The sequence below is a fragment of the Catharus ustulatus genome, chromosome 1 (genome assembly GCF_009819885.2).
Source record: "Catharus ustulatus isolate bCatUst1 chromosome 1, bCatUst1.pri.v2, whole genome shotgun sequence".
Taxonomy (NCBI): Eukaryota; Metazoa; Chordata; class Aves; order Passeriformes; family Turdidae; genus Catharus; species Catharus ustulatus.
The window spans coordinates 88,432,399-88,460,196 of NC_046221.1; the positions used below are offsets into that span (position 1 = coordinate 88,432,399).

General features: G+C 36.3%; 1 protein-coding gene across 1 annotated transcript in view; it reads left to right on the forward strand.

Annotated features, from left to right (window-relative positions):
* Positions 1 to 27,798, forward strand: part of ABCA13 (ATP binding cassette subfamily A member 13) — a 169,612-nt gene that overhangs the window by 134,500 nt on the left and 7,314 nt on the right. The window contains 4 exon segments of the mRNA XM_033058592.1: positions 5,289 to 5,439; positions 13,528 to 13,662; positions 16,058 to 16,161; positions 18,664 to 18,756. Of these exon segments, the coding sequence (XP_032914483.1) occupies positions 5,289 to 5,439; positions 13,528 to 13,662; positions 16,058 to 16,161; positions 18,664 to 18,756 (483 nt within the window).

Below are 27,798 nucleotides of genomic sequence, written 5' to 3' on the forward strand. Positions count from 1 at the left end.
AATTAGAAGAGTTCTTCGTGTTCTCTGTAGCACAGTTGTTGCTCTACAAGAGTAAAAATGGACTAAAATTATCTCATGCTTGACTCTACTGCCATAACTAGATTGCCACCAGTATGGGAACTGTCTAAATGAAAGGTGTATGAAACTGTAAACATTTTTGTTTAAACATTTTATTACTGTTTCTGTCAAAGAGCTTGAAGAAGTAAGGTCTGCATTAAATATGTAAAAAGAAAAGCTGGTATAACAAAGTGGTTAAAACAAAGTGGTTATAACAAAGGAGAACAAAGTGACTTTTCATAGTCTTTGAATGTCTGCTGGGCTAAGGTACCAGCAGATACTGTACATCTGTTCCACTTTTTTGTGTTTGTGTATACTTTGGCCAACCTTTGTTTTCTTTCCCTTTCTTGTGTTTAACCCCTCTTTAGCAACTCTGTCATAAAACCTTTCTCAAGTGAAGAGAACTAAACTGAGCTTTGAAGAGAAAGTGTCAGAATCCTTTTAAGTATCGTGGCAAGGTCAATGTAAAATAGTGAATAATGTGACTGGTGGTTTGCCTGCCTTTTTCGTGCCCTCTGTTTTGCAATCTTTTCTGTTGTACTTTGCTGCATAGAGATGACTTTAAATTCATACTTAGAGTGTAGTGGGATGCATATGCAAAAAAAAAAAAAGATAAACCAGCTGACATCTTGTTCATAAGTTGCCCCATCAAGGACTGAAGCATTTGGCAGTCTTCCTCATGTAATTAATTTATCTCCCATGAATTTCCATCTTCCTTCTGCACAGAGATCCTCCATGACAGCAATTCCCCATCCTATTTGAATTAAGTATCAGTCATGTCAGCTGTTGGATTACAAAGTCATGGGACCAAAGAACTGCTCTACGTAGAAGGAAAAGTAAAGTATTTCTTTATAGCTAGAACTTCAACTCTTTTGATAGGTATGATATTCAGCTTGATAAATAATTAAAAATGTAGTTCAAATAGCTTAACTTGAAAGGAAGAATAAATTTGCATCTATATAATGGCTGAAATGGCTGTTTTTACACTATATATCAGTATAATTAGTCTAATTATAATGTAACTATAGTTATATTAATTATATTTTAACCTTGATTTTTTGTAATTTAATTGAGTATTAGTATGCACTGAAATGAATGTGCAGTTATGAGCACAATGAAATGTCTAAGTACTTTTGCAATTTGTAAATTTATATTTCATTTTGACTAATTAATAGAATTTATCTCTCTGCAGAAGCAGATATATATGTATGTGGTATTGTAAGTACCATATATATCACTGCATTTAATTGCACTCAAAAACTGCAGAAAAGGCATATAAAAGTGAAACAAAGTGCACAGTGGAGCCAACAGTGAAACAATTTTTTCCAAAACCAGCCATAAGACTGACATCAGGTGTACTAAGTTGTCTCTGGAAACTCAGCGCTGAGAGTTACCTTTGAATGCCAACCCACAACCACCTATAAACAATGTTGGTAACCATTGTAACTAGATCCAAATCTAGTTCTGCAATAACAACTCTGGCCTTTTGGAAACTGCAGGTTCAGTTTATACAGGATAAGGAAAGGGATTTTGTCCAATATCATATTCACTCGTCCCAGGGGGTATGTTTCTTTTCAGTGTCAGCAAAGGCTCTCTGACTCGAGTGTCCCATGCCACCCATGACTGCAGGGTTGTCTTTAAGCACTCAGAATGAATAGATTAATGTAAAAAGCCTTGAAATGGTCACTGGAGGAATAACTTCGAATCAAAAATTTCCTATATTCTGATTTTTTTTTTATGATCTGAGTGTCATGTAAGTCTGGTAAGTTTCTTTCCTCAATAATACAAAACTATGAGATGAGCACTCCATAGGGAGGAAAGTCTGATTGAGCCCTGGATGTTTTCTCAGGATGTCTTCCACCAAATTATCATGATTCTCAGCAAAGTACTTAGATGGGGATGGGACAGAAAATCTTCCATGCTTCAAGTGCTAGATTCCACTATTTTTTTGTGGATGCCAGATGTTCGGTTGACCATTTCTATAGGAGTTCTAGAAATGCAATTCTGCAACTTTATATTTAAAATATAAAGATTTCTGGAAATATTTTGGTGATGTCATTTGTTGCAGCTGTTCCCTCTACAGGAAAATTTAACTAACAAGGGGGAGTCTTGACTGAGCATAAGGATGTAGTCCAAAAATGAAGGAGAAAAATGAAGAAGAAAACATATTCTATATCTTAACTTCATCAGATGATCTAATCAAAATTACTAATGGAATTTAAAGATAAAAAGTATGCTGTGTTATGAAGCTACAGAAAAATGCAGAAAATATTAATGTAAAAGCTTGTTTTCCTTCCTACAGTTTTTAGATATCATACTAGATTTCATTGAGTCTACTGTACTCTGAAGAGGGGTTGGAATCCATACTTACATGTTCTTTCTCTCTATAAAATGAGCTGAGATTTTCCTCCTGTATGTCTTGTTTTTAATGTGTATAGTCTAGTGAAAAATTCTGGCATCCTGATAATAATAGGGCAGAAAACAAATGGCTGTTTTTCTCTAGCTTGAGAAAAAAGAATCAGTATTTTGCTGCATGCTAATCTATATTTCGGAAAATATTAAAAAATATATTTCTATGCTATGATAATAGCATATATGATGATGTTTATTAAGGAAGAAGAAGATTATAATTAGTTTAATGAATTGAATCAGAAATTTAAAAAAGAAAAGTGGAAAGTATTTACAGTATATAATTTACTGAGAAGATTTTCTGGTATCATGCCATCACTACTTGAAATGTTCATTTAATTTAGACCCATAAAAATGAAATCTGAGAGATTAACTGAATTTCAGGGAAAATCAATTTCCTAAGATGAGAGCTTGTTTTCTGTTGTACAATGTCTACTATAATTAAAAATTATAATGTATTTTTCTTTTATCTATTGTTTATTTATATTGTTTATGTCTTCAGAAAAAGCTTAGGCTAGGACCTGGCTAACTGAATTATAATGTCCAGAATTTTGATTTGGAAATCTACTCTGTGATGTTGAGGAAAGAAGAGGTATTATACTGCACATAAAGTCTGATTAAAAGATAAGAATACTAATATGGCTTTTTGTTTGTTTTTGTTTTTCTTTGTTTGTTTTCTGGTTGGATTTTGATTTGACAGATACAGAGATGAGGGGAAGGAGTGAGGTGGAAAGGTCCATGAGTTCTTTAGTGAATACAGTAGAATCTCTGTGTTAATGGGAAGTCTTGAAGCCTTCAGGTCAGCATTAATGGATAAAGTTGCAAGATAAGGGACCAAACTGAGCAAGAATATTAAATTATGCACTTTCACTTTGCCCTCACTTTATGAAAGCCAAAGTTCAGTGAGTGGGATACTGTTCACCTAAGACTGGGTGCTTTACAAAGGCAGAGCGCTAGAGCCCTGTGTGTGCAATTATCACTGAGGACACTTTTTATCTCCTGATGTAAACTGAGTAAGGATGCTCTAATAGAGTTCTAGCTAAAGAATGTTGGATGCCTGTTGTTTTTTTGCAACTATCCATATTTAACTTTTTGTTCTTCATGGTAGGGACCCATTTCAGACAAGATGTTTCTATCCAGCTGCAGGGGTCATGCTGAGTAAATGTCCCTGAAATTACCCCTGAGTGTGATTTGTTCTCTTCTGACTGAATTTGGCATATTTCCAAAAGCCCAGTCTCTTGTTTCTCAAAAGACAGCAGCTGCACCAAAAGAAAACCTTGTGCATGAATCTTCCTAGCAAAACAAAGCTCAGACACAGGTCTCTATGTTCGGCAGCATCCAAATAACATTTCACTGTGAATAGTATTTTCCTGTGTTAGAATTAATTAAATAAGGAGTCCACTGGTGCTGACTAATTGTACAAAAGATCAGCATTATTCAATCCATATCTTATGCTAAAGATGACTATAGAAAAAGGGGTTAATTTGCCATAGGTATGGTTGGAAACAGAGACAGTAAAAGGTCTGTATATATTTAATTTGAAATGTCCTATAAGTGGATATAAATTAATGAAGAACACTTCTGTTATTCTCCTTCCCCTATCACCTTTCTTCTTTTTGCTCTTTGTTTAGAGAGATGTCTATAGGCAGATAACTTACCTAGCACCAATCAAGATACCATGATTTTATATCTCTGCCATTAACAGCAAAGGACCATTCTAATAATTCTGTGGCAAAGTTTGTCATAATCATGTTAATTTTTCTTTTGATAGCATTAAAATATATTTTCATGCTGTGGTTCATTATGTAAAATGCAGAATTTTTTCTCCCCAGACTCCTGAATCTTGTTAACAGGAGATACATATTTATATTTTCACTAGTGCTGGTATTTGTAGATCCTGCAGTTAATGCATTTACTTTGTGTCTAAATGATTAATCATATATTTAGTTCTTTTAATCAGAAATGTAGAAAACCACTAAGAGGAAAAACATTCTGTTACTCAGAATCTTTTGAAAAGTTTTTCGTTCAAAGCTCAGATTTTTTTATTATTGAGTATCTTCATTTTGACAGGTCTCTCTGTACATGTAAATCAGCATCATTGAGTGTGGAATTAGATGTTGGAATAAATAGGGTAGATTTAGTGTCATTATGGGTAATGAGACACCCTTGCAATCAAGCTTGCTTCTTAGCAATGAATGTAATTTCAAGTAATGCTGTAGAGCTACAAAGTGAAGGCCAAAGTCTCTTAAATCAGGATAATTTTATAGTTTTTCCTGTATTGTCTTTTAAGTTACTAGACTTTAATATCCTGTGTTTTGTTTTACTCTTGTCGTTTAGAGAACGTGCACATGCGTACGTGTGATCATAGACACACAAAGAATACACAGCAACATTTCCCTCTCTCTCAAGTCCTTCCTCTTCAATATTCAATGTGATTGACATGAATATAATATTATATGTAGTGTAATATCCAATATGAACACCCTATGGTTTGAAATGTGTCTCCTTAGAGCAGGTACTACCATAAAGGTAAGAGACGTAAAATTGGTGAGCATTAATTCTCATGAGTGTCTCTTCTTCATGTTGACCTTGATACACATACTGTCACAACAGTGACATGCTGGTGGCTGGACTAACCCAAAAGGGACAAAAAATGTCCTTTGTGTATGGGTGATGCTGCACTAAAGCAACCATGGAAAAGAGACTCAAACCCATTTATCTGCAGACTTGAGGTTGTGTGTGTTTTTGTATCCCAGAGGTGGAACCCGGGGCCATGGGATTTGTTAAGTGGCATTCAAATATTTTTCTTTTTCTTTAAACAGGTCTGAAATGGATATACTCTCTGCTAGCTCTGAAGGTATTCTTATTGGATATTGTCCACAGCAAGATGCCCTGGATGAACTTTTAACAGGTTGGGAGCATCTTTATTATTACTGCACACTACGTGGGATTCCAAAGCAGGATATCCCTAAGGTAACTATCCAGAATAGATTTGCAGAGGGAGCTATTGCCAGGCTGGACTGAGAGTTTATAGAACTATTGCACCTTTTGAACATGAGAAACTATATAATATTTCATCTTAACAACTTTAGCAATAAGGCTTTTCATTACCTTGATTTTATTAAATAATGTGGATTTTTTCTTTCTGTTATGCCAGTTCAAAACACAATAACATCACTGCAGATAGTAAAATAGCATTATTGCAAAGGAAATCTCAGGTACAGAAACCTTAAGAGAAATTAAATTTATGAATGATTCCATGCCTTCACTATCACACTTAAAGAACTGTGAGCGAACACCATGTTTTGAGTCTTGTACCTCTGAGAAACTCTTTTCTTCAGAGACACAATTTAACTTTGAAAGAACCAAAAATTTTTGTATGATTCTGTATAAATAAATGAAACACCTGGGCACTGGGATAGGAGCAGTCAGCACTCTGTCTTAAAACTGACAAGATGAGAGCAGTCTCTTAAATGCTCCAGCTGCCACACAAAGCTTGGGTTTGTGCAAGGAGAGCAGGCCAAAGAAAATGCTTTGGGAGCTTACTAGCATAGAAGTTGATAATATCTGGGAATATTACTGGGGGCTCTTGGATTTACAGATACAGGTGTAGCTGTGCTGATCAGCAGACTGAGCTCTTTTTTCTGTAATGAAGCAACCAGACATCCAATACCAGAAATTAAGTATGAAACAGATATGGTGTAAAACATGGGGAGTTTCTGTATCAGCAGAAGGAAGTTTACAATATGACCTGAGTTGTTCAGTCTTTTCTGCGTAATTGTTTCACATGAGAAAATTGTAGTGTGATATGAAATTGGTATCTGTTGATTCCTGATGTATAGATTGGTCCCAAGTAGATTGCTCTGGCACTGCTCTCATAACCTCCAGAATACTGCCTGTTGTTTTCCTTTCATTTTTCCAGAAGCAAAACTGAATGAACTTTTTTTTTTTCCCCTCCTACTACCCAGCATTTTTCCGTCTCAATTGCCTCAGTCTCTAGTAAGTGGTTTGCAACCAGTTCCTTGACTGTATGGGAGAGGGCTGTTTTCTGGTTCTCTGCAGCCTGTTTTCTTTAGCAGATAGATCTTATTAAAAAAAAAAAAAAAAAAAAAAAAGGTATGATTCCTCTAAGGGACATTGAGTATTCATCAGGATAGGCAGTATTTAATAATTTTACAGTCTTAGGCTGATCATTTGGATATTTCTGTATAAAAGTCTGGGGAAAATATGTGACTATTGCAAGTCATTGCCCCTTGTCTTGGGCAGTGTCCACCACCCAGGACAAAGACTGGACTTTTACCTGTTTTAACAGCATGTTACTTGCAGACTGTTCAGAAATTATCATATGGTCTTTTGTTTGATTGTTTACCCTTCATAGCTTACTAGTGTTTATTTTTACTTCAGACTACTAGCAGAGCACTGAAAACTTGCATATATTTCCCTCGATCCAAAAGAAATATATTAAGGGATGGTTGTTGTTGCACTAAAGCCCTCAACTATACAGTAATTTCACTATTACAAGCCGCACCGTTTTGACTAAAATTTTGCTCCCACCCTGGAAATGCGGCTTACACTCAGGAGCGGCTAATATGTGAATAATTTTCTGACATTTACAACCCCGAAAGTGCAAACCGAGGTGCCAGGTTTCACCTGCCAGTAAAACCCGGCTTTACGCAATTGTTACAAATTGGTTACTCTGTTGTGGAGGCAGGTGGAGCCGGGCTCCGTGCTGGCAGAATGGGGAGGGGGGAGGCGGGGGAGCTCCCTCCTTCAGGCAGCGCAGCCCAGGGGAGAGACAGGGGGCTCCCCCTGCTGGCCCCATGGCCTGGAGGGAGGCGGCGGGCTCCTTCCCCTCCTGCCGCTGCCGCCGCCGTGGGTGCCAGTGGGCTCCATCCCTGCGTCCCGCCACTGCCGCGGGTGCCAGCAGGCTCCATGCCCGCCTGCCACTGCGGGGCAACACCGGGCCGGGGCGAGCGAGCCTAGCGGTGGCGGTGGCCGGCCCTGAGCAGCCCGGCTGAGCAGCAGCGCTGAGCTGGGCCACCCGACCCCGTCGGCAGCCCTGAGCCCTCACAGCCCGAGCTGAGCCAGTAAACCCTGCCAACCCACGATTCTGTTACTACTTGGCAACTTTGTTGCACGTGGGTCCTTGCTGCAAATGGCAGAGCGGCTTATAATCAGGTGTGGCTTGTGTATGGACAAAGAACAAAATGTTTGCCAACACCCAGATATGTGGCTTATAGTCAGTGCGGCTTGTATTCATAAAATTACTGTAATTACCTGTTTCATCCACAAAGTGACAGTTCTTCCACAGCAGTTAGGGAAGAGTTGCTCAAGTGGTATGGTACATCACAGACACATCCTTCTTCAAATGGATGAAAATCATTCATTTATATGTGAGTTATGTTACTGTCTGCACTGGGAGAATACAAACATTAACCTTTCTAAACCTCAGATGATCTAGATATAGGCTTAGACTATTCTTTATAGTCTACCTTCTGTGCCTTAGCATCACTTTTGTGAACGAGAGATCATTCTTCCTTTCAGTTGTCTTAATTTTTTTTGTCTACATAGATTGCAGAGCAGACTTTGATGCCATATGCTTATGATCAAGGCATCAAAGTGCTCCTGCAAATATTATTTAGCGGCTCTGCTTTGCCTCCATCAAAAACTGAAATACAGCTATCTCAGAGGAAAACAAATGTTTTTGTCACCGGGCCCTCCTGACTGTGTGGCACTGCTGTCAAGCTCTCAACAGCTGCTGTGCTTCAACTCATAAATGGCTGCTGCCTGGAGAAAGTGAGCATTTTAGCTGCCTATAAAGAAAATAAGGCTTTGGAATGCTTTAGAGGAGCAGCTGTATGGAAACGTAAGCTGTTATTTTCTCATCATTCCCTCCTGCCTATGATACAGCACTCCAAGCCTGCCTCTGAATATTTACTAGTGACTAATTGCACTAATATGCACAGACACATGTATTCTAAAGAGTACACTGGTTTGATAAGGAAAGAAACATACATTCATTTTGTTTTTTAAGAAACTGGTGAGCAGGCAGGTGGCTTACAGGTTGTGTTGTTGCTGAAGTTGTCTATTGAAGCACTAACTTCAAGGACCAAATCCTTTGCTAGACAGATTTATAAGCAGCAGGAGTTAAGTGCCTGACATAAAGTTGAGTGCACTTAATGTTCCAAAACAGTAATTAAATGAGTGGGAAAGGAGGAGAAAAATGGGTCATTTACTATCAATGTTAGGCTTCACATGTAATGTGAAGTTATGTTATACTTCACAAATCTGCTCTGTAAGTTTCTTTTCGTTAAAAATTGGAAAAATTAGAGTAAAGCTTTTAGGTTATTTAGAAGGATACTGATTAAACATAGTACTTTTAATTTTTATGTCTTTAATATATCAATTGACTAGATCTCAATTTCTTCCAATATACAGCACTTAGCTTCTTAAAAAATTAAAATGATTAGTGTATCATCAAATGGCATCCCTCATTAGCATTAGAATATCTGTTGCAAATATTAAAAGAAGCTTTATCAGGTCTTCTGGGGTAACTTTTTGGAATGTCAGTAACTTTTTTGTAATTTTCATTAATTCTCCAGGACAATTTTGTTCTGATTCTACAGTCTCAATGATTTCCTTACATGTTATATTCTATGGATTCTGAAAATGGGAATCTGTAATTTCTTTTATTCTTTGTATGTTTACTTTTTTTGGGACCCCAAGCAGAATTAGTGTGTATGGTGTGTATAGTTTTATAAGATTTTGGGATAAAAGGTATTGTCTCCCCAGAAACTTGACTATGGATATACACTTTCCAAATATAAGAAATCTAACAATTCTGAGTTTACTTGGAAGTCAAATAAATACTGTTTTGTGTGGAATTGATGAATGATCGCTATATTCAAACTACACTGTAACCACTTACTCAGAACCTGACACTTTAAATTACTGTTTTGGATGTGTAAAATTATTTTTCAGATGACTCTAGAATTCAATCCAGGTTTATTATCACTTATGCTGGATATGACACATATTTTCAGTATTGGGTCAGATTTGCTTTATGAGGATGAGTTTAAATAAATATCAAGAAGTTATGCATTTTGTTTATTGTGTCAGAAATGATGAGAACTAATGAACTGATGGATGCAGCCTTTCAAGTCAAGATAGACACATTATGTTTCAATTTTTTTAACAGATTGAGTCTTCTCTAGCTCCAAGGTTTTCTGGAAAATACACAGACTGAAAGTCTTTAGCACCACATAATTTTTTACTTTTGTATTAGAGGTAATTGTTAAAGGGAATGGAAAGCCATAGGCATTTGTGGTTACACAATTACCACTTTTCAGTGGAATGGATGTACCTCTTAGTTCCCTGGTGGATGGAGGAGACTGTGCCTGTTTTGACCTTTATTCCCACAGAAATCAGCATGTGTGCAAAAAGTTATCTTACAACCCTTCTGTAATGAATGTTGTCATTAGGAACTCCACAAAATATTGGGAGATTTTGTTTAGATGCCACAGATTGAAGGGCTCATTCAATGCCTGTTCTAAAGCTAGGTGGAGTGGCCCAAATACATTTTGGGGAAAATCTTTTGCTAAGTATATTAGAATCGATAAGGAAAAAAGTAAATATCATTAAGAAATATTGGAAGATAAGGAAATAGCTAGCTCATAGATGTGAATTCTGTTATAATTTTTACTACTGGTGTGGGGATGAAGGAAGGAAAAAATTTAAATACATTGTTACAGCCATGAATATACATTAAATATTTTCATGGTTCAAGTGTGCTTACAATGTATATATTTGCATATAACTCTGTAGCTTTTGATTTGGCCTCAATGTTACCAACTTGATAAATAAATTGATGTATTTCCTCACTCTTTGCTGCTGAAGGTCATTGAAACATTGTTGAAATAGAGCATCATGCTGAATATGACAAGGAAGGAGAGAAGGTGTTTGTGTATATATCTCACATTCACTACAAGAAGGAAACCACTAAAACTCTAATTCTCTGGTGTAAATGTATCTGTATCTGAGGATTGATCACATGCTCAATTCTAACTTTCATTCGAAGTAGTTTAAGAGAGATTTTTGTATTTATGATGCAAACCACTGGCTATACAGACGAAGTTATAATGGAGATATTTAGGCTCCTCTACAATATAGCTAACATGTAATATATACCTTATATGCAATATTTCTAATTTCATTCAAATTAATGTTTTGTTGTTGCTTAGGTATTAGTGATGAAGCTGAAACATTACTGGAAATCTTATAATATACATTAAAGAAAAATGTGTTTGGGTCATCTCTTGAAAGAAGATTGAGCTCTATGGTCTTATATTTGCTAAACCATAGTCTGCAGTACTCTTTTGAAAAGTAAGAATTGAGGGGGGGCAGCAGGAATAGGAGACTTTTTTAGGTGCAAGTGGGAAATATTTAGGAATAAGAAAGTTGTCCCTTCCTTCTGCCTTTATGTTGCTGCTGTGATTCAAATGCAAGTCAGTTTTAATTTGATATGTTTTGCACCTAAGGAGTATATCTAGATACCAGGCCAGATTATGTTGTGGACTGTGATTTTCTGCAAGCTTTGTCTTGGAAACTCTCCACATTTTAAGTAGCAGCAAAGTGGTACTATGAAATTATTCCCACCCTGTTTACCTATTTAGCTTTTTTGTCTTGAAAATTTTCTATAGCAGACATTTGCCAGGCTTTATCTCCTTGTGTGAAACAGGAGATTGTGGGGTCATGGTGAATGCTTGAGCACACACCACAGAGAGGAGAATTCAAGGTGAGGAATTGCAAATCTTGCAAATGTTGGTCCCTTCAAAGTCTTTATGTTCATACCTGACATGATTGAGTCTCCTTGGGGGTTACAGACTACAAGAATACCCATCTAACTTGAATGGTTACTTTCTTCTCTCTCTGGCAGTATTCCTTGACCTTCTCAATTCTTCCCCATGCAGCATTCATTGTCTCTTAAAAAAAAAAAAAAAAAGCATTTTGCTGACTTGAGATGACACTTCAAAGCAGTCTTAGAAATAGGAGTTCTAGTCATAGCTAAAGGATAGTTTTGACTACATTTTAGTTGTGATGCATAGTCCTCTCTTGATAATTTTTTAATAACTCTTGAAGCTTAATGTAATATATAATGAATATTTGGTGTTAACATAGGATTGTATATTTTTTCACTTTCTGATCTTAAATTCCTATGAGCTTTTCTGTGTCATCTGTGTGATTGTTGGTGAATATATAGGAGGATAATTCTTTAGTCACTAATATTCATGCATTTCTTGTGGTAGGAGTAAAGTCAGTTTTGTAGACAGGATAAGCTGTCTATCATATTCTTTAGAGGACTTCACTTTGTGTGTTGCTTTGCTGTATTATGAGACCTATATTTGGAAGAGAAAAAAACACATATCAAAACAAAGCTCAGTTACCTTATCTTAGAATATAGCTTAGGTGATTAACCATTTTTAAGGCCACATCTCTAACTGGAAGTAAATTACAGTGAATTGGTTTGGAAATAGCAGAAGCCTTGAACTTTACAGTGTAATATTACCTGTGGATAGTTTAATAGTTGTTACGATTTTTTTTTAAACTTCTCTGCATCTAAGGTAGACAGAGAAATATTTCTGAAATGTGGTTTTTGTATGAGGTCATGCACTGCTGTCGGGTTATACATCCAGGTACCCCAAACACAGTGGCTATGAAGGCTGTCCAAGGATCATGACAAGAATACTGTAGATTCTCAGTGCTGCAGCATTGTTCCTTCCTTCAGACAACTTGCTCTCAGAGATGTCTCTTATAAGTATCACCTGAAAAATCTTGCTAAAAAGGTCATGAATATCTTGATCATTTCCAAAAGTGTTTGCATAAAACTTTCCTATAGAAAGTATTATTATGCTTGTGGCAGATTGTCTCATGATGGACAGTGAATATTAATTCACAATATTGTTTATTGAATTTTTTTTCCTATTGAACTTTTGAATTAATTGGAAATTGTCCATCTGATATGATTAAGGCTTCAAGCCCCTCCTAGCTTTTTGCTGAAGGCAATGCAGAGGAAACAAAGAGAAAGAACCATACTGCTGGGGCTGTTCCGGCAGTTAATGTAAGAGCACCATTCAATTCCTTGTTTTACAGGAATCTTCCAGCTGTCCTACCTACAGGTAGAACTCGCTTTGTAACAAAGCTGATCACTCCTTGATGACACAGCCCCCAGGAATGAATGCCAAACTCCTGCTGCTTTGTAAGGTGCATTTGGCAGCAGCAAGTAGAAAAGCTGCTGCTGTGTCCCTCAAGGTTTTGGGCAATATCTCCTTGGGCAATCCAGCAGTAGTAGCTGATATAGATGGATTAAGTTTATTGCTACATTTAATATTCTCCAGCACCAGTATTTTAGGGAATCTTGTATGCCAGGACTGTCTCTGACAAGGTAAAGAAAAAAGGCCATAGGGGACAGGATGAGCATTGTCTCCAGCTGTGCTCACATGCCTTCCCAGCTTGGTCTGATCATACATTCTTATTACAGCAATTAAAAGCAATTCAGCTAGGATTATCTTGCCCCTCTCAGTTATTAAAAAACTATATTAATTTAATCCTGTTACATTTTGTCTTAAAGAAACTCTAAATCCACAACTGTGACTTGTTCTTCTAACATTTTCATATCTTTTTTTGTAGCTGATGGAGAATTTTATCACTTGAATTTTCAGTTACTTGGGTATTTGAACAAATAAATAGTGGAGAATAAGTTGAAATGAGAGGTGTTTTAGATCATTGACCCATGGACAAAACCAAATACAAATCTCTGTGTTGAGCAGTGACAAAGCTAGATTTCTATATGAGAAAATATTTATCATTTTTGAAGAAGGAAGGGGCTTTTTGTCCATGTTTAAGGTTAAAAAAAAAAAAAATAAGCAGCAAGCCTGGGATAAATAAGGAAACAACATGTACATTTTCTTAACATTCATGAAAAGAATGTTCTTTGCACGATCTGTGCACAAATGCTACCTAATCTGGGTCATCTTTTTTGGTCTTCAAATTTGCAAACTGCAGGTTGCAGAGGACCTGGTTGACCGGTTACACCTCAATGCCCATGCTGACAAACTGGTGAGAACGTATAGTGCTGGCACCAAGAGGAAGCTCTCCACTGCTGTGGCTTTAGTTGGTAAACCCCAAATACTTTTACTGGTGAGTAAAAGCAATCTTATGCTTATGGAAAATGGGCTACTCTGAATTTTGCTGTCTTGTATGTTGCTCCAAAGAAAATCAGGTAGCTTCCTGATCTGTCAGGGAGTAATGGATACCCAGATGTACAGCTGTCTTCTTTGTTCTGCTATGTGAATGACTTTAATTTTATTCTCCAGTGCTCACAAAAATAGAAAGTGAAATTGTTTTTTTCTTTCCTATTTTTTTCTTCCTTGGAGCAATTGGGTGAACAGAAAGAAAAAAACCTTCAACAGAAATACAATTGTAGTATTCCATGCTCCAAATCCGTGTTTAATTGATCCATGTTCTTTTAGGATACTCCTAATTCTTACTAGGTTGTATTTATTTCATAAATCTGGATAGTTGTTGCATTTTGTTGCATTCACAAGTCACATAATCAAGTAATACTTATGAATTATATTAATTTGAGTTACTTATCCCAAATTGTTGCGGCTCTTGCATACTACTGCCCATTTAGGCCTGACACTGGCCATTCCAGTGTAAACAATGCCCTTTATACTGAAAATCATGGAGCTATAAAGCTTTGAGAACTGCATCATTACAACACTACATTCTCTTTCATAGCATTGCCTATTGTTTCTCTAGAGAATATTGAACATCGCTTTCTTAAAACTTGGCTGGGAAGAGCTAAATCTGTTCAATAGTGCAATAAACTTTTCAAAACAAGGGGTAGGAAAGCTTCTCCTCAGAGATGAGGGGGAAACCAGGGCTTCCAGGAAGAGATTGCAGGCTAAGCTGAACCAGATAAAATTGATGTTCTCTGGGGTTTGTGTTCCCGAAGATTAGACACATTTTGCTGCTTCAAACTGCCTACCATTGCCTCGCTTCTAAGTGAAGATATTTTATTTGCATTTTATGCTTTAACTGACCCTGGTTCAGCTAGTAAAAGGAGGAGATTATCTTAAATCAGTGTTTTTTCCTGAACTTAGGAAATGCTCCAACTGGTTTTAAATGTCTTTATGACAGTGTACTGCTGCAAGTATCCATTTCAACCAACTGTTTGCTGCAGGGCACAGACTGTTGCAAATAGAATGAAAAGAGGAAAGAAAGATATCTAAACATGTCAAATTCTTTAAAACATTTGCTGGCTTTAGAAAGCTAGCAGATTTTAAAGGAGTTTTTCAGTATTTTAAAAGGAGGGTTTTAAAAATTATTTTGGCTGAAAGCAAAGGCACCAACATAAACTACTGAATCTGCTTCTAAATTGCATCCAGGATCATAGCTATTAATTTGAGCAAGATTGTGGGTTGCTTCATGTTTATTGCTTTTTATGTTTTCTTTGTTAGCAATCCACAGATAATGAGAGACTGAACTGAATTTTTTGACCTCTGACATTGGTAGTGAAGCACTAAAATTAGCTACAAATGAGATGTTTTGTTTACTTTGTTTCTTAAAAACTTTGCTTCCAGGTTTCAGCTGGGATTCCTTGCTGAAAATACTCTGGCCAAAACCATATCTGTCTAACAGGTGCTGATACTCCCCATGGAATCCCACTGGATAGAAAGCATCTGGAAGAGTTTCCTTCTTCCTAGTTTTGTAGTAAAAGAGACTAGATTTTCACATCAAATATAATTCCTTTTTTTTTCATGAGTGGAAGAAGTAAAAATTTGATTTAGTGAGGAAAAGAGGAATGGATAAGAAGGAGAAATGTAGATTTTGTAGCAGCACATCTTTCTCCATGCAAGCCATCCAAGTGGGAAATGGGTTTGCCAGTTGGTTTGCACTGAGTTAATGTTATTTAATGCTGTAAATTCTCTCCATTATGGATGAAAATTCCTCTTAAAGACTGTGGGAATAACTGGTATAGGATGTCAAATCTAAACATCAAACACCTGTATGTGAGATGGGCAGTGTAGACATCTGGGAGCTATAGGACTTCTCCAGTTGTTTGTGCTCTTGACAGATGTGTATGCAGACCAGAAACAGTCACCAAATGCTTCCATTTCCAGAAAGTGAGAAAAAACACTTGCAAGTCTCTCTCATCATAAAGAGCATATATATATGTATATATATTTAAACAGATAAAATATAATAAATACTTATAACTATACATAGATGATATGTAAAAAATTATATATATGATAAGCATATATAAATACACATAATAAACAATATTTAAATATTGTTTATGTATGCACACTTCTTTAATAAAATGTGGCTTCCATAAATTTTGACATTAAACTGTATGTGTTAAAGCAAAATATTGATCAAGTTGTCACTTAGGTGACCCTCTGAAAATGTGACACTTAAAGAGAAAGATATACAATTTTATTGTGAATTGTGTTAATTCTTTCTGCTGGGGAGAACCTGCTGCCTGACACATGCTGCTGTGTCATTTTCATATTTTTTCCTGTAGGATGAGCCCAGCTCTGGGATGGATCCCTGCTCAAAACGCTACCTTTGGAAAGCTATCCTGAAGGAAGTTCAGGATGGCTGTGCAGCTGTGCTGACGTCCCACAGGTAAGACCGTTATCCCTGCAGCCAGAATATTCCTGTGCTGCAGAGGAGCATATTCTGAAGGCATGCTCACTCTGTTATGAAACAAAGATTGTGTCTTGAAATTTTAGGGTAATTCCTTCTTACCCATGAAAAAGGAACATATTTAAATATCAAGTATTTTTCATATTCAATTTTTAAAGAATAACTGTTACTCAAGGGGCTGTAGGCACAGCAAAGATGATGTAATTGAGTCTTCTTTTTCCATGCTCTTTCTAATCAGTGTTTTAGTGTCTCTTCATAGTTTGGAGCATCAGGTTACTTTTTTGTATCTGGCTACTTTAAAAATCCTTACAAAGGAAAGTGTGAGTTAAAAAGCTTCTGATTTTATTAAATTTCTGCTTTGCATCAGTGTATGAGAAGAGTAAGCCATGGCATCCTGAAGATGGATGAGGCAGCTGTTCTCTTATGCATTACTGGAAATAGCATGAGAGACTCCATCCTCTTAGAAGAGTTTATCCACATTAAATATCTTGTCAGTTCTCTGATATGGTCGCTGGTATACTGGTGTAATGTAGGAAACATCAATACTGTTTTGTATCATCTATAGTGAAATAAATTAAATTAAATGTTCCCTTAGGTAATATATATAGTGTGCATAATTATATATATAATTTCTTTCAATGAGGGAGAGATCATGAAAACCTGTACAGAGAAGACAAAATTCAAAAATCAAAACAACAATGAAACATTTGGCCAAAAGAGATTTGAAGTATAGATAAATTCATAAAGGAATGTGGCCTAACTTCCTCCAATGTTTTCTAGTTTCAGGTTTTTTTTAGATATTCTTGAAATATATTTGTTGTCCCAGTCCATTACTGATGGGAAAATTCTCCAAAAAAATTTCTAGTGTTTCACTTATGGAAGATGAATTTTGAAAATCACTGTGTTTGATGGCCAACTGTTTGCCAGCACACTCATTTAGGGAACATGGGTTATGTATTGTGAGTTCAGGTCAGTGATTTTCAGGAAAAAATAAGCTTAGAACCTTTAGTTGTCAAATACCAGCTAAATAGAAGAGACTTGTGATCTCATTACTAACATGATGTAAACAAACAAACAAAATCCATTAAATTGTACTAACCACACCTTTAGCTCTATGAAACAAATGGCTTGAAGCAGACAATAAGTACAATGATACTGTTCACATTGTTGTGCCAGGCTGAAGAAAGGAGAAATTGTTTTATACTGTTTATACTATTTTCTGAAGGCCGTTGGGGCTTTAAGGTTATTCACTTGTATAAGTACAGGAATTTTACATATGAAGCGAAATTTCATACATATCAGCAAAGATGTGTAAGGTATAGAGAGGGTTTGCTGTGTAAAGATCAGGTTTTGAGGGCTGTTTATCTATGTTTCATAGACAAATTTTAACTGACATTTCAGAGACAAGACTTCTGTTTAACTGGGGAGGAATTTATTAACTGTCCCTAGAGCCCTAAATTTGTGTAATTTTGCCACAGCTGGGGAGCGTTATGCCAAGGGGAGCATTAGGAGTTACAAATCACTGCATTTCCTGATTTGTGTGAAGATGTGTCAGCCCTCTCCCTGTCTCTTTCAGACACAGCAGTTTGGCAGCTCTCACCACAGCCCTGTCATATTACAAAGAAATAGTTCCTAGGGCAGTACTTAATTGCCAGTGTTTGTACAGCCAAAACATTTTGATTTGGACTGGCCCATGGCTGAGGTACACAAGGCATCTCTTGTTCAGCTGCCTCAGAAGGGTTGGGGAGGGCACACTGAGAATTGTAGGAGCACCAAATATCTTTGAGTCCTCTTTGAGATGATGGGTGCATCCCAACTGGTTCCTTATGTCTCAAGTGCTTCCTTGAAAGAGCTGCTCACACAATTCTGCATAATATGTAGGGGTGCAACCCATTTGCCATATATTTTACAAGTCAAAGCTATTGTTTATCATATGAAGCAGTTACATCTAGGAGGACCCTGCTTTTCTATTCAGATACATTTCCATTCCCTAAATTGTTTGGATTGTAGTATTTTGGATCTTCTATTCTGCAATCAGGCTGAGGGTAGCTTTTTTCCAAGTCCATATACTATGCAAAAGAAAGGCTGAGCAAGCTTTCATTCCTCTCCCTTTATCCTTTACCTCAGAATAATCATAAAGAGGTATTAAAGGGAATAACAGAGTTAATGACTCCCTCAGTAGCATTCCTGAGACTGCTTATGGAGCATTTGCTTCATGTTCTGATCAGAATTGTCCAATTAGTTATGCACTAAAAATATAAATAATGGTTTAAGACTCTCTTCTAACTGTCATGTGGTAATGACTGTTGGTATATATCGATTAGGGTTACATCTTTGACTGTTACCCTTTGGAGCCAAAGGTTTTGTGTACCTGTTTTTCAGCTGTTCAAATTCTTCCTCTTTAGTTAAAGTTAGGTATAAGCAATGTTCTCTGTTTTCACTCCTAATCATTTATTTTTTTCCCCCCGATTTATTTTGTAGTATGGAAGAATGCGAAGCTCTCTGCACAAGGCTTGCTATTATGGTCAATGGAGCTTTCAAGTGTCTTGGTTCTCCCCAGCACATTAAAAACAGGTAATATACATCAATATCAAACTATCTGCATCTTTCTTAAATCTAAGAGTTGGCTAGGTGGTTTAGTAGTGCTAAGGCATAAGCACTTATGACTGCTAAGAACATCTTTTTCCTACTGTCACTGAAGTTAAAAAAGAGACAACTAGGACAACTTAGAAAGGTAAATTGATATGTGATATTGCTAAAAAGCTTTGTAGTCTGCATTGGCAATTGAAAGAGACAGATCTGCATCTAAAATGAAGCACTTCTGCACATAACCTGAGGAATACATAGTGAAAATTCAACATGGTGATGAAATACAATTTGGTTCCTTTTCAGGGTTTTTCATAACAGGAAGAAGCATTTTTAACAGGTCAGCAGGCCAGTAAGGAACATCTATTTTGAACTCTGTCTGCATCATACCAAATTCACTGACAATTGCAGATATTTATGCTATTTTCTGCATCCTTTACCTCTTTGTGCATAAACCTCTTTTCTGTTTGAACTCTGCTCATGAGTTAATTTAATACCTATTAATGAGGATGTTTAATTCAGAGGATCGACTCAAACCCCATAAAAGAAAGAGGATCAGAAGCTGAGGGGAAAGTTGCTGCAACTTACAGCTAGAACATTTGGATTCAGTTGTAAATATAATTATGGGGACACGCAGACAGTCAACTGTGTAAGATGATACAGCTCATTTACAAGCAGCAGAGTTACACTGCTTTGTACTAGCTCAGCACTTAGTTCTCTTAAGTGCAGAGGCACTTGACATTGGGAACAAGCTCTGCAGAAATGCTTTGGAATTGCTGTCTGCCATGATTATAAGGCAGAAGTTATGGGCCTCAGATAACTTCTCGTCCCTTGACAGCCCTTTTGGCTTTCTGGCCTTCCCTTTGGGTAGAACCATAGATCCTTGCTTCACAGCTGTATTAGCAAGATGGGCCTGATCCACGGTAGCTCTCTCGTTAATTTTTTTTTTTTTATGAAGATAAACTTTAAGTTAGAGATGTTACAATCCAGATAGTGAAAAAATATTGATGTCTGCGTCTCTAAATCTGATGATTCTGTGTGATTGTAGCCTTCTTTTAATGTGCAAACAGTGCCTATTTGCCTATTTGCCTATTTTCAGTGCCTATTTGCCTCAATTTCTGGAGACATGAGAAGTCAATTGGTCTGCAGCAGTTTCTGCTTCTTTTGTATCTAGGTCTTTGCCTTTGCCATCCTGTCTCTTCACAAATTTCATATCATGGAATGGCCTGTTATCTCACTGGCTGGAGTAGATTAGTGGGTGTGAAGGCATCCTTTATTTCTTTTGTATCAGAAACAGCTCATGTGTAGAGGACAACGTAGATCAGTAGAGCACAGTGCAGATATTGCATAGGTGAAAATGTTTTTTGAAGATATGTGTTCCCCCAGTCAGGAAAAAATAGTATTACTTAGGCACTTCAGCTGACTGTATAAAGTCAGCTGGGATGAATGTGACTCTTCCCTTTTTATGTTTCAGATCCTCTGGAGTGAGTACATGTCTCTGTCTTTTCAGCTTGACCTTGAGAAACCAAAATCCGACATTTCACAAAGGCTACCTTCCCCTTTATCTTATCAGTGACTTTGTAATTTTTTTTCCGCTTCTGATGTTTCCTTTAGCAGCATCTTTTCATCTTCCCTCTTATGGAAACAAGACATCAAAAGCTTGTTGACTCAACAGGTTTTTTCCACTTTTCTCCAAGTAAATCTTTTCCTGAACCAGCTGGGGGAGGGGCCACTTGAATCTGCTTTCTAGAGGGACCCCATTCGGAGGTTTCCTCCCAAATTTTGCCCTAGACCAGTACAAATACTCATAAGTATGGACTGTATTCATATAAATAAGGCAGTTGTTTCTCAATTTGCTGCACTGCCCCTGTAGATAAACCTCTTTCAGACCGCAGTTAGCAAATCAATGCGGAAGTATCCTATTGGAAGTATCATCATATTGCTTTATTGAGATGATACTAATACAGTTATTACAGATCAGCCATTATGGAATCAAGGCTGTATGAGTGCCTCTTTCAAATCCTCCAAAGCAAGTAATAATAAGAATATTTGGCATTCATGTTCATAGCCATTATGTTTCTAAAATCATTGTAAATTTGTAAAAAACATACCTTCTCTATACCAGCAGGTTTGTGTTCCATGGCAGTTCTTTAATGTATGTCCATCAGTGATGTTCATATGGGAAGATATGTGCACTTGTTGAGACTTTCTGCTTTCAACTTTCTTTTTAAGACTGTGTAGCTTAAGCTGCATGAAGATTTTTCATTTAAGGCAGGACTAAAATTCCTTTCACTCCTAGATTATTGATTGATTTGGTCTCCAAATTTTCCATACTAACTGCTCAGGAATATAGTGAATTTTTAAAAAACTTTAGAACCTTTTATTAAGAAAAAATAACCATGAGCTTTATCAAAGGATTTAATTAAAATAATGCAGTTTTCTGAATTTTCTCTGACTACCTGATACATTTTCTCGGCTGGAAAGAACAAAACCACTCTAGAGAGCACAGTCTTAAGGTGTCACATAGACACAGCTGTTAAAGCTTGAGGAAAAGACATTTCCGTCTTTTCTTTGGAAATATTTGACGAGTGCTGGGGAGAAGTCAAAGACTGTTTTTGTACTCCTGTTATTCTGTTGCTTAGTCTAGCTTCCAAACATCACTCCAACACATGAAAATATGATCCTGCATCTTAAAACCTGGGCTATCACACTCCTAACACTTAAAGTAATTGTTAGGAGATTACAAAAACCATTGTAGAGTCTGTCCTATTCAAGTTCCAAACTTACTTGAAGACAATTTCTATGGTATGCTACCATGTGCCATATGGAGAATTCCTGCATCTATGTGAGATGGGGAAGGGGCAGAGAAGTAGAATTCCAAAGAAATCCATCACAATAATTAATCTTTAAATAATTTTTAAAATCTTCATATTTTCATTTTCTGCTCCACCTGTGAACATCCTGAAAATCTTCCAAGACATGGAAGTGTATTGAGTGATTCCTTCCTTCCTGTTTTCCTCCCTCCCTACGATTTAATAGCCCTTTCTTATTGCCATACAGAGCAAAATACTGTTTCTTCTGAAGTGGTAGACCACAAGGATTAGTAAATTTAAGCTACTATTAGGAAATAGCTACCTGGAAGGAAGGATGTTTTCCTCAATTAACAACCAGCTCCACTGATATAATCACCAGTCTTTTCCTAATGTTTCAGTGTTTTCGCTTCAATTATCACTATCATATTTGTCTCATGCACCATCTCACAGTAAAAAGCCCATCACATCTTACATTTTGTTTAAAACACAAAAACTTTAATGAAACAATATAAAGAAAACACCAAGAAAACTGATTTTGTTGCATTTGAGTTAATTTAATTACCGATATCCTAATTTTTTTTATTTTTGGATGGTGGTTTTTTGTGCTATGTATGTGAATGAATCAGGCTTGTATATACACATTCATATTAACAGGGAAGAATGGTACTAAAATAAATTAATGAGGTAATACTTGTAGATTATCACGGTTTATTTCTTAGATTTTACAACTTTTAAAAAAATTGTTCTTGTTTATAAGCAGCTCTTGACATCCTTAAGTCTGTTTTCAATTTGTTCCTACAAACCAAATTGAACAAATATTTTAAAATGTTGAAGTGTCCAGATCTGGACACTTGAAGATTGCAAGGAGGGAAATCTAATCACTATATGAATACTTAAATCAAAGAAAATGCTCATAGAGTTTTTTTTTATACAATAATAAATCCAGTACTGTAAGAAATAGAAGCATATTTTGATATTACACGTCATTCTATTAGTAAGTCTGAAGAATTTTTTTCCTCTTCTAAATGTAGGCACATATACTAAAATTACGTTGTTTCTTCCCTTCTAGTTGAAGTCTGTCTGTCTTGGTGGAAGCCCTCAAAATTAGTTGTTTATTCTTTAGTACCATTCCAGCCTAGAGAGTTCAGATTATGATTACCTTTTAGATGGATATGTGATGAAGGTTTAATGGGTCTTCCTTGGGGCCTTGTTAAATTTGCTTCTTTGTTGTGGTGGAAAGTTCAAGGATTCAGTTTTTTCTCTCTGGCTACACTTTCAGCCCTTGGCAGATGTGAAAGATCATAATCTTGGACTGAGTACAGCTTTGTCAGATGGCAGGACAAAATTCTGCTATGAAGGGTATGGGTGAACTCCAGGAAGATGCTAATGTGAAACGCTTCATAGGGGTATAAAAAGTGATGCTGCTTCTAATGTGTGAGACTTGTTCCATTTTTCCAGCCCTTCTGCAAGCCTGTTAGGAAATGTTCATCCAAAAATATCTTCTCACTACAAATGTCAGTGTTTAGGTTTCTGCTCCCAGCTGCTGAACCTTGGCTATATTTATCTATGTTTAAACAAATTTAAAGTACCTGCAGATGTTTATCAGCAGAATAATAAGGTAAAACTTCTTTAGAAAGGCTTTTTGTTGAAAGTGGCAAATTTATTAACAATATTGAGAAATTTATAAGGTAGAAAAGAAAACTTAAGGGTAATTTTCAAAAAGTTAGCATCTTAGTTCTAGATGTGGTTTGTCTGAGATTGATACGTTAACAGTTGTGCCCATTAAAGCCTAATTTCACACAACTCCTGCCAACAGAGTCAATTACTCTAAATTGTGAATGGATTGCATCTAAATGCTCTCTTCAGTATTCTCCATTATCCTTAATGCTTTTTTTAAAAATTCACAGAAGCATTTTCATGTGAAATACAGCTGGCCAATTCTCTGGGAACAACATTTTGAATATTATCCTTCATTCTAGGGCCATCTGGACAGAATTCTCATATCAGAAAAACCCATACCAATTTGTCAGGTGCTGGACATCAAGTCTTTGCTCAAATTTTATCAGCAAGCCATCTGATTAAATTACCCAACAATTAATTCATTTGCTATAGCTGGGTTAGAATGGAAAATATGTTGGAAGATTATTTATACTTTACCTTGTTTTTTTTAAAAGTTGAGAATATTCTATTGCTTTCCTCAAACCCACACATGTAATAGATTTCTTAAATGGAAAAGAGGGTTAAAATTAAAGTTCTCATCAATATTTCAACCTTTGGTGGACACAATGTTATTAATTGACATACTAGCAATGAGTTTCTTACATGCTAAAAATTTGAGAATTAATATAATTTTTATTCTTCTTGACCAAGAAATGCACATGAAAAATGTATTAAAGCAGTGGATGTCTAACCATGTAATATAGTTATTAGTTTACCTTTCCAGAGGAAAGTTTGAAGAAAAGAGTTCTTAAAAACCACACAGATTGAGAGTTCAGAAATGAACAATATCTTTAAACTCTCTTAAAACTTTGTGCAATATTCATTCAACCCTACTGTGAATGTTCTTTAGAATGCTTTTTTTTTGGTCATTTTAGACTATGTTTTCCACAGGATGCTGCATTATATCTATAAATAAATCATTAAATCAGCATTAAATGTGCATTAAATCAGCACATACTTTTCCTAGTATGTGTTTTACTAGGAATTTTTCAAACTTGTCTTAAATACAATATTATCAGCATTTATTGGATCAAGGCTTCACAAATATCAACAGTTTTCCACAGCACTTCTGGGAGACTTGATTTGAAATAATTATTCCCATTTTATAGAGGAGTAACCAAAGATTGGTGCTAAAATTAATAGGGTTTGGGTAATCCATCTGAGCAGTCTATGACTAAATATTTTACATTTATTCAACGTTGCACTTAAAGCAAAACTCCTGTTAACTTCAGCTGTAGCTGTGGGTGTTCCAGAAGGCACCGTGAATTCCTCCTGCCAGCTGGAGCCCTTCATCTCCAGGTGGGCCCTTAACAAGACAGGAAAGCAGTAAAGACAGATGTGCTCTAAGTGAGTTACCACAGACCACACAGGTGTATGAGGATGACCGTGAAGGACCTTCTCTTTTTCTTCCTTTTACTCAAAAATGTGCTGTCTTATTTGCAATATTTTCTAGGCATTGCAGTAAATAAAGCCACTTGTCTGAGCAGGTAGATCCAGGGTATCTTGTAAGGCATTCACAATAGGGATTTCATGACAAGGTGCTGTGTGATGATGTAATTGATGTTTATTACATAAAGTAAATATAACTGTGGCTAAAATTTTAATTTTACGTCTTGTCTCCATTAAACACTTTTTAGTTGATTTGACCTTGAGGTGTTGATAAGTTCTTTTAATAGATATTTTAGTGCGTAATACCATGATTATTATGGTACATGCAAAACCAGTCATAGCAACACAATGATAATGTTACTTACCCCTGCCTTTTTCACTGTGGCGCTCAGAAGATGCTTTGAGGAAACAGTTTGTGTTCTTTACAGGCTGTACCATCAGCTTTACACAGGATTACAGCACTGCTGCTCCTGTTTGTCTGGGAACAAAATATATAAATAATGCAAGAATAAAGCAATCCCTGATACTTGCCGCTATATGCGGATAAACAACTCAAACATGGAGAGATTTTTGTGTGTGCATGTATAAAAACAATTAACAAAATTCGTTGAGGGTTTCACTGCATATTTGGAAATCATATCTAAAAATTTACAGGAGCACAATGTGCAAGGCAAAACTGTACCTTGCACTGCTCATAATCTGAAACTTTCACTGTTATGATAATTATATTATTGAATACTATAACTATATTAACTATAGATGGTTTGATAAGAAAACCTAAATATGTGTGAACAAACAGTGCATGTACAATATACCTGAATGAGTGTTTGTCATCATTTTAATAAATGTTTTTGTGTTTCTATTGTTACCCTGGAAAAATCATGACAACTTAAAAAATGATGAAACAAACTCTATGAATAGTACATAGAAGAGAGATTTTATAATTTATTTATGTCTGTTTGTTTGCATCTAATCAGCTTCATCTGTTCAGCAATGTTGAGGTTCTGAATAAATGCAGAAGGAAATCCCATTTTGCAAGTGGCAGGATATTTGCATTTGATCTTAGCATTTCTTAAAAAACTACAAGTATTTAAAAATTAGTTTCCTTTTTTCCTTCTTTGGTATTGACTTTGCTTGTTTTTTAATAGATGAAATAATTAAATGTATTGTGTGATTTAAAATTATCTTAAACTGTGATGAATTTGTTTTAATAGTTTTACTTTAGTTTTATTTTATTTTTTCCAGTGTTTTTCAGAGTGTTTCATTTTCAATGTTGTTCAAGATTTGTTCTGTTTGTAAATTGTACTTCAGTCTAAGGCTGTGACAGGAATGACCTGGATGTGTATCCCATGCTCAGCAATTATACTGGTGTAACTAAATTATCTTGCCTAGATGAGGCCTTTTTTAGCTTAAATGACTCCATGATTCTATTCACTTAGGGAAAGTAGAACCATGTCTGCCTGCAAATAAGTGTAAGCCAAAGCAGAAGGATAAACAGCAGAGTAGAATATTATTCCCTCTCTTTGATTTATGGCATATATTCTAAAAGATGCAGTTCCTTGCAGATATTAAATGCCAATGTTCTCTTTGCTTTTTTGTTTTGTTTTTTTTTTATCCAATAATGTCGTTTTTAAGCAATCCTTTGATCAAACTAGTGCATGCACAACATATGCACATTATATTTCCATCAGTAAATATTCTGTGAGCCACAATTTTTTGATGTGCATATATGTGTGTGTGTATATATATATGTGTATATATATATATATATATATACAGTAATTTCATGATTATAAGCTGCACCATTTTGACTAAAATTTTGGTCCGAACCCGAAAGTGCGGCTTATAATGAGGTGTGGTTTATATACGGACAAAGAACAAAAAGTTGCTGTTTTAGTTTGGAGGACAAGTGTCTGCTGAGAAAGGCAGGAGCTTCTCTTTGAAATGGAGAATGTAAACCCCCTCCCTCCAAATTATTATAATTTTGAAATCAAGGGGCTTTCAGGCAAAAATATGGGAATTAGGAATAACAGTTCTTTTCTAGGGAAATTAAAATAGAAATACAATACTACAAAGAAACAAACTCCAAACCCTGACAAAGTCAGAGTACAACCTGACACCCTGTTAGGCAGGGTGTTGGTAGCAGTCCCATTAAATGGTGGCTGCATCCTCCTGCAGTGACAGATGTGATTCAGTTGGAGCAGTGCTCCTGTACAAGGTGCAGTTTCCCTCCAGAGGTCCAGTGGTGATGTGGAGAAATCCAGTTTTCCTCTGGAGTTCAGTGGAGAAAGGGGTTCACTTAGTGTCCCAAAACCTCTGTTTTTATCTTGGTAAGAAATGTTGGGCTCTTCCCCCTGGCTGGAGAAACTTCCAATGGGATGCAGTAATTTTATCAGTCACACAGTGGGACTCAATGGGCCATTAGCAGAAAATGACTCGCTGGAGGAAGGATGGGTTGTGAAAAGAACAATGCCCCGCCTGGTTTCAGTGGATGGCCCATTAGCAGAATATCTGCCATTGAGATAAGGATCACTGCCCCCACCCTCAACAGATGGTGATAGAATAGATACCTTTTATCACACTCTGTATTGTAACATGCGGCTTATAATCAGGTGCGGCTTATATATGGACAAAGAATGAAAAGCTGCTGACATTAGATGCCTTTCTTCTTTTTCCTAAAAGTTTAGGAAATGGGACCATGTTCTTCATTTCCCGTGGTTACAAATTTTGCTGGGGGAGAGGAGTTGATAAATAGGCTTTGGGAAGAGTGTGATTTTCTGAGCTATTTATTATGGACTTGTTGTAACTTACAGCAGTAATTTCAAGGTTTGGTTTTGTTAATTTGTAGACAAGCAAACTCTTAAGGCTTTTAAATATAAACACAGACTTTACTTTTTTTAAAGCAAATGAAAGTCTGCTGACAGTGTGATTTCTTTTCACCCCTTCACATAAAACAGATTTTCATGGGTCAAGCTTAGGAAAACCCATGGGGTTAATTTTTCTGTGGACTCCTTGTGACCAAATGCAGGCTCAGCTGTGTTTCATCAAAGACTCTTGTCCCATTCAAGCCTCTGAACCAGGATCTGCAAGGAATGGGCAGAAGGGAACA